The 12,264-nt window shown below is 40.2% G+C and overlaps 1 protein-coding gene across 1 annotated transcript; it reads left to right on the top strand.

Annotated features, from left to right (window-relative positions):
• Window positions 1–10,083: 10,083 nt before the first annotated feature.
• On the top strand, window positions 10,084–10,677 carry LOC149212129 (uncharacterized). The gene has a single exon (XM_089388568.1). It carries the CDS (start codon window positions 10,084–10,086, stop codon window positions 10,675–10,677), a length of 594 nt encoding a protein of 197 aa, XP_089244694.1.
• The last annotated feature ends 1,587 nt before the right edge of the window (window positions 10,678–12,264 follow it).

The raw sequence follows: 12,264 nt of genomic DNA, 5'->3' as shown, positions 1-12,264 counted from the left end.
TATATCATCAAAAAATGTTAACACAAATTTTCTAGGAAGGGTTTGAAAATGGAATTCATCAAACCTTGAAATGTAGAAGGTGCCTTGGTAAGGCCAAAAGGCATAACCAAAAATTCATAATGACTCTCATGAGTTCTAAATGTTGTTTTCAGAATGTCTTCAGTCTTCATTCTAATTTGATGATATCCTAAACAAAGATCCAACTTGGTGAAGTAAATTTCTCCATGTAATTCATCCAATAATTCATAAATGACGGGAATGAGAAATTTATCTTTAATAGTGAGCTTGTTGAGCTCCCTATAATCCTGACACATGTGGCATGATTCATCCTTCTTATGCACCAATACTACTGGAGCAGAGAAATAACTTTGACTAGGTTGAATTATACCAACCTCTAGCATTTCTACAACCATACGTTCAATTTCACTCTTTTGGGCATAAGGATATCTATAAGGCTTGATGTTTGGAGGAACACTTCCTGGAATCAAATGAATATCATGATCATGATCAAAAATAAGTGGGAGGACTTTGGGAGTCTCAAATACCTTGGAATTATTGTCCAAGACTTTTTTGAGATCTGGATAAATAGATGATTTTGATGTGGGAACCTCTAGTGAACATAATTGTGCAACTATGCCCCGTTTCTCTTTCTGTAGAAGCTTTGTATTGCCATTAGCGCTGATTATCTTTCACGGTTTCCCTATGATACCCCTTAAATTCAACTTCTTTTCCTTCCCAAAAAAAATTCAAGAAAAGTTCTTGAAAATTAAAAGCTATCGTACCCAAATATTGTAGTCAATAGACGCCTAGTACAACATCAACACCACCCATTGGAATAGAAATCATTGTACTATTCAATAAATATTCTCCCATGAATAGCTTGATATTATGGCACTTTTCAGAGCAATTTATGGTTCCTCCATATGCAACTATCACTTGACACTCTGAAGTTGTATATATGAAGCAATTCAATTCCTTGGCTATCTTGCAATGAACAAAATTATGGGTACTACCCAAATCAATCAACATTATTACCTTTTTCTTCTTGATATGTCCTTCTATATTAAGAGTTTGAGGAGTGGCAGTTCCTGCCAATTCATTACAAGATATGGTTAGATTCATTTCTTCTTTCTCTAGGATTGGTTCCTGGTGAATATCCTCTTCTTTTGATGTTTCTTATTCCTTTTCTTCCTCCTCTTCACAATCTATGTAAAATAATTTCTTCTAAACACACTAATGACCTTTAGTGTATTTGCTATCACAACTATAACAAAGCCCTTTTGCTCTTTTTTCTTCCAATTGTTGTGATTTCAACCTTGTAGCTTGTGGAAGGCTATGGGAAACAACACTTCCATCTTTATAGTTGTGAGTGGTAGGCTTCCCTGTTTCCATAATTTTTCTCTCAATTTTTATTGCCAACCTGAATGCCTTCTCCAATGAATCAAGTTCCCAAAGGCAAACCTCATGTTGAATGTTATCCTTTAAAGTCCCTATGAACACATCAATCCTATGCTCCTCTAGAATATCATTTACCCTTATACTCAATTTTTGGAAGTCCTCAATGTGATCGACCATTGAACCCTTTTGCTTGAGATTTATCAATCGGCTAAAGAAGGTATTTCTCTTTGTATCCTCATAATGTGTTATCATATAGTCCGTAAAAATTGACCAAGTGACAATTTTTTTAGAAGAGAAAAGCCATTGATACCAAACAAACTGATTGGGTTCCAAATATAAAGTTGCAATGCGTACCTTTTGTGTGTTTTTCACATTATGGAGATCAAATATTGCTCCATTTGTAGTATCCATGTTACGAGATACTTGCCATTGAACTTCCTCATATCGATATTTGGAACGTGGTGGGTCTTTAAACCAACATTAAAGTCTATTAAATCATGATTAACATTTCTTTTGTTCTCATCATGAGTTTCCTCTACTACGTTTTCACCACTAGAAAGCCTTTCTTGTAGCAACTGTGTCAAACCTTCCATATCTTTCTTTAAATCTTCAATGTTGTCTTTCTTCAAATCATGATAAATATTTCTTTTTTTCTCATCATGAGTTTCCTCTACTACATTTTCTCCATTAGGAAACCTTTCTTGTAGCAACTTTGTCAAACCTTCTGCTGTCACTCCTAGAGATAGCCTCAGATTGCTTACATGACCAGTGCCTGGGCACATCTAAATTTGGAGTGTCTCAAATGATTCACAGTAAAGGGATACCTAACTTATATTCTATATGTATATATAATGGGTTGGTTCATCCACCTAAAGGAGAAATAAATGAATTTCTTGGTACTTCTTCGTATATACAAATCTCAGAAATATTTATAAAACAGTGGAGGCCGAGTAGTCCATGGGCTTACAATTTAATAGAATTTTGCAGAGCAATGATAGAGGATGAGGATGAGGAGTAACTCATCATATGGAGCTTAAAACATCAAGGATTCTATGCATAACACATAGATCTTGCAGCTTTAGGAATTCCTATACTTATCTGAGTCAGAAGTAGATATAATGGGAAGAAGAGACGCTGTGTGCTATGATTCATGAAGATCAATTGTTAAATATATAATTTCAATAATCCATGCAGGCACTAGCAATAACAATGTCGATACAAATGAATCTGTGAGGAACTTACAGGGACATGCATAACATATTGCTACCAATGAATCTATGAGGAAGTATTGAAATATTTCTGACAACAGTAATTACATGAATTCAGAGAAGAAACATGAACAAAATGGGTTTTAATAGAGGGAGAACATACTGTAATACTTGGAGGGGGAATCACCACCATTTCTCTTCATATTCTGGAAAATATGTATTGTAAAGCCATACAGTCTGAAAATAACATGTAGTGTTTCTTTAGAATTTCTGAACCTTTGTTAAGTCTTGCTTTCCCCTATTTATCTAGAGAGGGGAGCAAGAACATTCATTACAACAAAATATCTCTAGTCTAGACTCAGCTGTCGGGTCGACTAGCTGTCTCAGTCATAAATGGCTCTATGGCCCAAAAATATTACAGAATTAAATGCCTCATGAAAGGAGGCACGTTACAGTACAGTAAATAAGAAATACTCAGATAAAAAATACACAAAAAATCTCCTTGCGTATCCTGTGATCATCTCTACTGCAGGGGCTATTCTACTTGTGGTATGGTTTCCTGTACTGCTTCACCAACCTTTATCATTTCTGCCTTTATTTCATTTGACGTTGACTTCCAGATCCGCATCACAGTAGGCTTCTTCTAGATCAGCCCATCCTGTGATTTGAATGCACCATCTGTTTTTTTTAAGCCACAGCTATCGACCCATCACGCCCTTAAAACCTTGTCCATGCACTATTGATGTCTTGAAGTACTGGGTGAGTGACTCTCTCTTGATGGAAATATAGGGGAACTTTCTCATCCTAGCCTTTGACCGTACAAAATGTTGTGAAATAGACGAAACTCGACCTCCCTTAGTCCTTTTCACTTTAGCTCCCCTTTTGTAACTTTCTCCATATGACCGGGGGCTGGAACCAGGGGCTTAGCCCTTCGGGCACTAAGGTTTTCCACTGTTGTGGGAGGGGCCTTTTCCTTTATAATACTAGAAATGCCTTTGATAACTCTTTATACCGCATCGACCGATATCCCAGATGTGAAATGTTACCATGCCGTAATAACTTGTCGCATTGGGGAGCCTTTTCCTTTATCGCAATCGCAATCACAAGCCGAGAAGGATATCGACAGAGAATGAAATTTCACTCTGTGTGATCATTGATTTTCGATCCCGGGGTGACGTCATCACTGCCATGTGTCACCTTGTGAATGGTGACATGTGTCACCTGAAAACGACCCCATAGGATTCTTGAAAACACCGAAACTGAGTGCCACGTGTCCTCTGTACTGCCACATCATTAATGACATCAGTTGCCATGTCAACCATCAGGACCAATCACATTGCACCACATGGCCCCTAGGAAGAGAGAGAAAATGGCCCACCCGACCCTGTTTTTGCATGGGTTTTCTTTGTAAAATGATCTCAGCCTTCCACGACGCTTTTACACAATATTGCAGAATTGCACCCCGCAAGGTATTGGAGGGGTAGCCCCTTTGTTCCACCAATTTCCGATAATGCGGGATTGCGAGATTGCCCATCGCCAATATTTCGTACCACCACTTGGAGGAGAGAGAAGGAGGTCACTATGCCTTGTTTATTTCATGAAATTCCTTTGTTAATGATTCTCAGCCTCCCCCGACAATGTAACACTATATTGCAAAATCAACGGTTCTCTAATCTTTTAAGTTTAGAACCCCACTAATCCACCGATCGTCGATATCGCGGTACTGCGGGATTGAGATATCACGGTTCGACACCATGAACCGCCGATAACCTTAAGTCTGTGCCCCGGGACCTTGTTGATAGTCGATATGCAGGATATACTATGAAGCTACGAGACTGCGGGATACTTGATATGTTGGAGTGCAGGATTTACTGTATTCCACCATGTGGAGGAGAGAGAAGGGGGTGGCCCGACCAATGTTTTTCATGGAATCCCTTTGTTAAATGAAATTGGCCTTCCCTGACAACTTTTCATTATATTTGTGAATCACAACCATGCAGTTTTTCTTGAGTGGCAGCCCCTCTGCTTCGTCGATTCGCAGATGGCTGATAATGCAGGATTTACTATGCCCGAGCTCGATTTACGATCTCCCTTGGTCCTGTTATCACTCAGGTTTTCCCAAAAGTTGTAAGAAAGGGAAAGGAGGCCGAGGTAACCACTAACCAGTCTTTTAGATATAGAATCTAGCCAATCTGTATCCAGAGAGGGCTTTATCTTTATGATTTAGCTTTATTTTTAAAGGTATTAGGCTAGTTATGAAGTTCAAGAGTTTTGTTTGAGTTTGGGTGGTGAGATTCAATAGAACAGAGAGGTAAGACAGAGTAGTTCAGTCCATTGGGCTAATGGAGTCAAAGAAGATGGCTTTCTGGATTTGGTTTCTTAACAGAGGATGGTTTCACAGAGCAAGGTGGTCAAACAGGGAACAAATAAAGACTTGAAATAGATGGAATGGGCTCAAATGGGGTGAAGGGCAGTTGAGAATCCTTCAACCTATTTAAAGAGGGAAATTGGATGATTACTGATAAGGAGCAGTTAAGTATTCTTTAGCAAATAATCAACATGAAAGAATTAGGAAACATGAGCAATTAAGATTTCAATTCTTATCCTAATTTTGAAGAAAACACAAAGAACAATAATGACTGAAAACAGAGTGCAATCAAGCATATTATGAAATTAAATCTTTTCTTTATCATTCAGATTGTGAAACACAGATGATATAATAAACTAAGAAAACTTTAAAACACAAGATATAGAGGACTTATTGATCCAGTGGTTGATTCAATAAGTCTATGACAAGTCCTCTGCTTCAATTCTTCATCCAGTAAGCCATGCAACAGTTGATTCCAACAGCTCTTTATTCCAAAAATTCAATATTACAGCAAAGTCTAGGAATCCACACACAATACTCCAATGGGGGGGGGGGGGGTATTTATGCAACAAATTATAAAACAAATATCTCATAACAGAGTGAGATAATATCTAGGATGACTAAAAATAGTTTACAAGAAATAGAAACAGCTAGCCTTGAAAATAGGGAAAAGATGAACTGATGTTGTGCTGGTCCTATTTTTGTTGAATGTGCTGGAGGCAGGCCCTAGGATTCGGCTTGCAGCTGTCTTCTTCAATTACTCTGTGCTGGCTACCCTGTTCTTACGGATACTCTTTAACCCTAACTTGATACACTTTGACCTGTTTTGACCCCTGTTCATCCTGCTATGGTAAAAAGCTCTGTCTGGTCATCTTTCCTTTGGCAATTTGTGTCTCTAAAGGTCCAATGGTTAGGGTAGCAATCTCCCGGTATCTCTCTTTATTTCTTTCTTCTGCAAGCTTGGAAGTCCTTCGGTGTTGGTTTAAACTGCATTAAAGAGGAAGAAACCATAATGGCAGGTTGAATGGTCGGCACGGAGCTTGTTGTTGGAGTATTTGTGGTCGAGTGCTGGTTTGTAACTGAACTACTGGCTCAGAAATTTATTATTATGCCTTGAGCGCTGTATGAAGCAAACTACACCGAAAATGGCAATTTTTTTTTTCGGTTTTATTTAACAAAATGAAGGTTTGGCAGAACATTTTTATTTGATTGGGCGGATGATGTGGTGGATGACGTGGTGGGTGACGTGGCGGATGACATCAGCGGATGACGCCAGCGGATGATGTCAGTGGACCAGACCTGATGTTAGCGGAAAGCGGTAAGCGGTTTGATCGCACCGCTTTTGGGGATGGGTGGTTTTGGGTGGAGGGCGAGCGATCACGTTGGATGAGCGACGCGTGGCAGAGGCACGGGCAGAAAACTACCGGCGATCGCGAGTTAACGCGCAGTCAAAAGGTGGTTGCGATATCGCCGCCGACCGTCGGATGTGAAGGCGGAGATCGGACGGCTGACAGGTGTCAGAGATGGCGGGGAGTTAATTTCTGTGGGCCCGATGTAATAAAATGTGTTTTAATTGTTTCGGGAGCATTTTAATTGGTTGGGTAATGGTTATTAATTAACCGGGGGTTAATTAATCCCGTGGTTGCGCGGCGGGAAGGTTATTAACAGATTTCAAATAAACCTGTTAACCCTCGTTTAAACGGTGTTTATGATCGTATTCGACCGGGGGCGGGATATTATAATATCGGGGTTTTTTATTATATATTTACATAATACAGGGAAGGTTCAAAATGTTTGGGAATTATATAATAAGTGTTAATAGTTAATATGAAAATGAATTTGAGTGCTAAGTTATAACAACAATTGACTTTTGTAATTAAACTTAGGATCAGGATGAAAAAAGGGTTTGTATGAGAAATGCTTGCCATTTTCCTAAGTAAAATAGGGTTTTACTTAGGCAATGTTATGAACCGAAATGAATGGCTTATGAGTGATATTAAGCAGTAAGTCTTTTCACAGACCTTAATACTTAGGGGAAATTAGTGAATGATTAGGAAAAAGTGTGAAGGGGAGTTAGTTATGTAACCTTGCCTCACTTGAGCTGCACCAAGTATAATGTCTGCCTTGCACTTGTGATAGAGATAAAGATTAACACATTTAGAGACATAATCTATCACAAGTATCATTTTGCAACACCATCTACCTACCCTGCCTACTTTGGCCTAGCATTTTTTCTTCTTTATTCGGGTGCACTTAGACTGGCAAACCCTTTTCAACTTTCCTTTTCTTTTCATGGTAAGCCTACCTAAGTCTGCACTTATTACATCCAAGGGCTCAGATTTAACTGTTGAGCTCCTTTTTATTTACTCTACCTATCTACTTATTTGCTAAGATTAAACAGTTTGGTTAGATTTTATTCTCTATCTCTAAAACAGGAAATTCAAATATGAACTAGCCAAGATTAAGCTGTTAGGCCATTCATAAATTGTGGCATAAATCAACAAGCTGCACATGCTGCTTATTACGGAAAATGAAAAAGTAGTGGCATTTTGGACTTGCACACTTTCTTGGTCTATTTTTGTTTGGGGTTCATTCCTTTCACTTTTTTTTGACTATTTTATTCATTTTTTTACCCTTTGATTTTTCTTTTAGGGCATACCCTCTTTACATTTTTTTTGATTTTTTGATAATATGGAAAACCTTTGCAACAAGGAAAGGAATGAACATATTACAGAGCTCATCAATTCAATCATGAAATATGACACCTATTGGTATAGGAGCATAATAGTGGCTCCACTTGGGCATGCCTTTTCCTGGTGGAAAGTCAAGAACAACAAGTTAGATGGCCTTCTGAATAACGCTAACTTTGCTCTGAAATTTCCTTTTGCTGGTTGCTTTATTGTATATATGACAACACACTTGTGAAGCTTAGTCAACTGCAGCAAGTTACTATCCAATCCAAACTGTGACATTATTAAGGATATAGTATGTACATGTTAGAGTCAGAATACATTTAAAAAACCAGATCAAAGTAATGTTTCAACATTCAACCATTCATTGGTCCTTCTTCTGTTTCTGTGCTATCCAGGCTCTTTAGAAAGTAAGTATTGTTCCCTTGCAATGCCTGGATGATAAATGGCCCTTTCCACAAGAAGTCAAACTTCCCATGTTTTCCTTTGTCTTCTCTCCTGGAATCCCATCTTAGAACTTTGTCTCCAAGGTAGAAGTCTTCTGCTTTGGTCCTTTTATCAAATATTTTCTTGAGTTTTTCTTGTAACACTTGGGTTCTTTGTTGCACTTCTTCTCTGGTCTGCGGTGAATGGATGCTCTGATTTACTCTCCTTTGAATGTCATTGGGTTCCACCTGAGCTTCTTGCAGTAATTTCATTACAGGAACTCCTAAAGATGAAGGAAATACAGCCTCCATGCCATAAACTAACTCATAAGGGCTAGTTCCAATAGATCTCTTTGTAGTAAGTCTGTCTGCCCATAGTGCATTTATAAGTTTCTTGTGCCAGTTTTTCTTGTTCTCTTCCAACAATTTCTTAATAATATTAATCAAGCTTTTATTAGAAGACTCAGCTAGACCATTACCCTGTTCCGGAGCTCCCGCACCTTGCTCCCCTTCGGCCCTGCATTCTCAGCAAGTCCCCGCCTGGCAGCCCCTGTTGCTGGGCTTCCGGAGCCCCCGAGACCTGCTTCCTTCGGCCTTGCGGTTCTCAGCAGGCCCCTGCCTGGCAGCCCCTGCTGCTGGGTGCCCGTCCTTGCTCGTGGTTGCCGTTTTGACTTCCTGCGATTTTGAATCCACTCTTGGGCCGTTATGGCCCCTCCGGAGGCACCATCGGAGGAGGCCTTCCAGCAAGAATTCTCCAACCTGGTTCTCTCTCTTCCGCCTCAGCGAAATCATCCCTCGGTTTCGAAGTTTGTTAAAAAACTGGATGGGTTGCAGGAAGTCTCTCTGCCTCCAACCTTGCTCCGTATGGCAGCGCTTGCCTTAGCTGAAAGTGGCCTTATTGGGCAGTTTACAGGCCTCTGGCCCTCACCTAAAACAATTTAGAGGTGGGTGGAAAGGAACTGGTCAGAAAAAACTCAAGGGAAAATCTCTATTAGATTTTTTGGAAAAGGATATTTTACATTCCACTCTGAAACCAAGGAAGACAAGGATTTGATTTTTTGAAATGGGCCTTCTTTTATCGATTCCAGAGGCCTGTAACTCAACAAGTGGACTCCAGATTTTGATCCGGAGCTAGATATCCCTAGTGTTGTGCTTGTTTGGGTCTGCCTTCCTCACCTCCCCCTGCATTGTTGGGGAGATGAGTTAGTGCGTGCTATAGGGAATGCTGTAGGGAAATATATTGACCGGAGTGAACCTAAAGACAACATGCAGGCCTGTGCTCGCATTTGTGTTGAAGTTGATTTGGGGAAAGGCTTTCCAAAAGCCATCAAGATAAAGGTGGATGACTGGACACACATTCAACAGCTTGACTATGAACATATTCCCTTCAAGTGTAAGGTATGTCATGAATATGGCCACTTTGCAAATCGATGTTCTAAACTTATTAATGTTGACAGTTCTCCACAGGAAGAACAATGGGAAGCAGTAAAAAAAAAAAGACAGCCCTTATTTCCATCCCTCCTCATGAAGCTGGGCCTTCCCCTCATCCCCTTCCCATTCCCCCTCCCAATCCCTCTCCCTCTTCTCCGCCCCCCTCCTCCTCCCTTCCTCCCCTTCTTAGCCGGCCTGATCCCCTCTCCTCCTCCCCTTCCTCCAATCCCTTTCACATTCTTTCCCAACCCGAGGATCCCCCTTCTCCAAAGATTCATTCTCCCTCTGAACCTTCCCTTCCCTTGTCCATTTCATCTTCCCTCCCTTCTGATCCCCCCCCCCAGAACCACTAGAAGCAATTCCAAGGAGCATGGATCCATTCCTGAAAACCAAAAGAAGCCTGGACGAAAATCTACCAAACAACAAAGAGACGAAAATGCACAAAAAGACATAGCATTGGGTATTCAGAACCCTATAGAATCTTATATACAAGGGCAGATAAACAAGGATTCAATAAATAAAGACCTGGGAGGAAGAGCAACTCCCCGCATTCCATTGAAATGATGAAAATGCTTTCTTGGAACAGCAGGGGATTGGGGCACCCCACTAAAACAAACGCCTTAAAAGATCTCTTAATCCAGGAAAGACCAGAGATAGTTCTACTTCAAGAAACAAAACTGGGACAGGCAGAGATGAATAAAATTATTGAGAAGCATAAGTTTTATAAAGGATGTGTGTGCAAATCCAGAGGGGCTTCAGGAGGAATCGCCACACTTTGGCTTCAAGACAACTGGAACAAGATAGCAGAGACAGTGGAACAACATTGGATAAAGATTACTTTGAAGAACAACATGAGCAGCTATCAGCTTATCATTTACAATGTATACGTTCCGAATCACTACAGAGACAAGGAAGCTTGCTGGAACTCTCTCAGCAACAACATAGCAGAGGAAGAGAATGGAAATATAATTCTAGGTGGCGACTTAAATCTTATCCTGCATGCTAATGAAAAGCGTGGTGGCAGCTTCACTCCTGACCCCTTTAGAAATCAGTTGGAGAATGTTATGCAGCTTGCAGATCTGGTCGATATTGTTCCAAAGAACCGCAAGTTTACCTGGAGCAACCGCAGGCTTGGAAAAAGCAATATAATGGAATGACTGGATCGAATATTAGTAAATGTGTCCTTTCTCTCTTCTTTTGTAGCTTTTCATGCTTCTATTCTCCCCTTCACTTTTTCAGATCATTATCCCACTGCCTTATCTCTTGATTCCCATCGTCCCCTCAACCCAATTCCTTTTAAATACAGTCCCTTATGGAATCATATTTCAGACGCCAAAATTCTAGTCCAGCAAACTTGGAGCCAACATGTAGAAGGCTCACCAAGCTACATATGGGAAAGAAAATTGAGAAATGTCAGGAACGCTCTCAAGAATTGGGCAAAATCCCAATATAAAGAGCCAGAAGCAAAGAAGCTAGTTGTGAAAGCTAAAATTGAAACTTTACATCATGCAATGGAAAACCAAGAATACATTCAAGCAAGGAAAAACCAAGAAGAGGACCTCTACAGTCAACTTTACAGTATCAGAAGAGAAGAGGAAGAAAAATGGCGCATAAAATCAAGACAGGTTTGGCTGAAAAGTGGGGATAGGAATACATCCTTCTTCCACAAGCAAGCAACTGTTAGACAAATTAGGAGCAACATAATAGAGATTATAGACAGCGCAGGTAACCAGCACAATGATCAAGCTTCCATTAAAAATGCGGCTACAACACATTTTAAAGAGCTCCTTTCAGAAAAAGGGGAAGAGGAGAATTACGCTGACTTTTTACAGCATTTGTCAAAGAAAATAACAACAAAAGCCAATGAAAGACTAACTGAAGAGATAAAAGAGGAAGAAATCTTGGGAGCTATCTGGAGCCTCCAGCCTGACAAAGCTCCAGGCCCGGATGGTTTCCCAATTTGTTTCTACAGGGAGTATTGGGAAACCATCAAAAAGGACCTCATCAAGTACTACAAATGGATACAAAGGAAAAATAAAATGGGAGGCTTCACAAACTCAACCCATCTTGTACTCATTCCCAAAGAGAACTGCCCCTCTTCCTTTTCCCGCTTCCGACCTATATCCCTATGCAACTCTTCATATAAAATTTTCACAAAAATCCTTGCCTCCCGACTCAAGCCTCTCTTGCCAAGCCTTATTTATGAAAATCAAGGCGGTTTTATGGCCAACAGACAAATATCCGACTCCATCTTACTTGTTCAGGAAGCCATCCACTCAAGCCTCTCTAGAAAGGAAAAGGGCTTCATTCTGAAATTAGACCTGGCAAACGCCTTTGACAGAGTCCGGCACTCCTTTATTTTTGCTACTCTCCAAAAAATGGGCTTCTCTTCCCCCTTCATTAATCTCATAAGAACCTGTATTTCTGGACCTTGGATTGCCCCTCTCATCAATGGAAGGCCCGACCCTGCTTTCCAATCTTCAAGAGGATTGAGGCAAGGTTTTCCTCTCTCTCCCTACTTATTCATTTTAATGGCTGAATCTTTCAGTGATCCGAACTTAAACAGGAACGCAAAAAATTACAGAGATAACCATAAACATAGATATGAAACGGAAATAATACTTCATTTCATTAATGTAAAATACTGAGATATGCTTACAAACAGTAATGGAAATAAACCAGCTAGGGCGATGGTAGCTTATCTCTAAGAAGAGATGTGGTGGCTACATGCCTCTGAACTGTGT

The sequence above is a fragment of the Pinus tabuliformis genome, chromosome 1_1 (assembly GCF_031772625.1).
Source record: "Pinus tabuliformis cultivar Carrire ecotype Pingquan chromosome 1_1, CPIR1, whole genome shotgun sequence".
NCBI classification, from domain to species: domain Eukaryota; kingdom Viridiplantae; phylum Streptophyta; class Pinopsida; order Pinales; family Pinaceae; genus Pinus; species Pinus tabuliformis.
This window is presented reverse-complemented; position numbering and strand designations above follow the sequence as displayed.

Coding starts and splice junctions, on each gene's coding strand:
- LOC149212129 (XM_089388568.1), top strand. CDS start 10,084: ATGAAAATGCTTTCTTGGAACAGCAGGGGATTGGGGCACCCCACTAAA.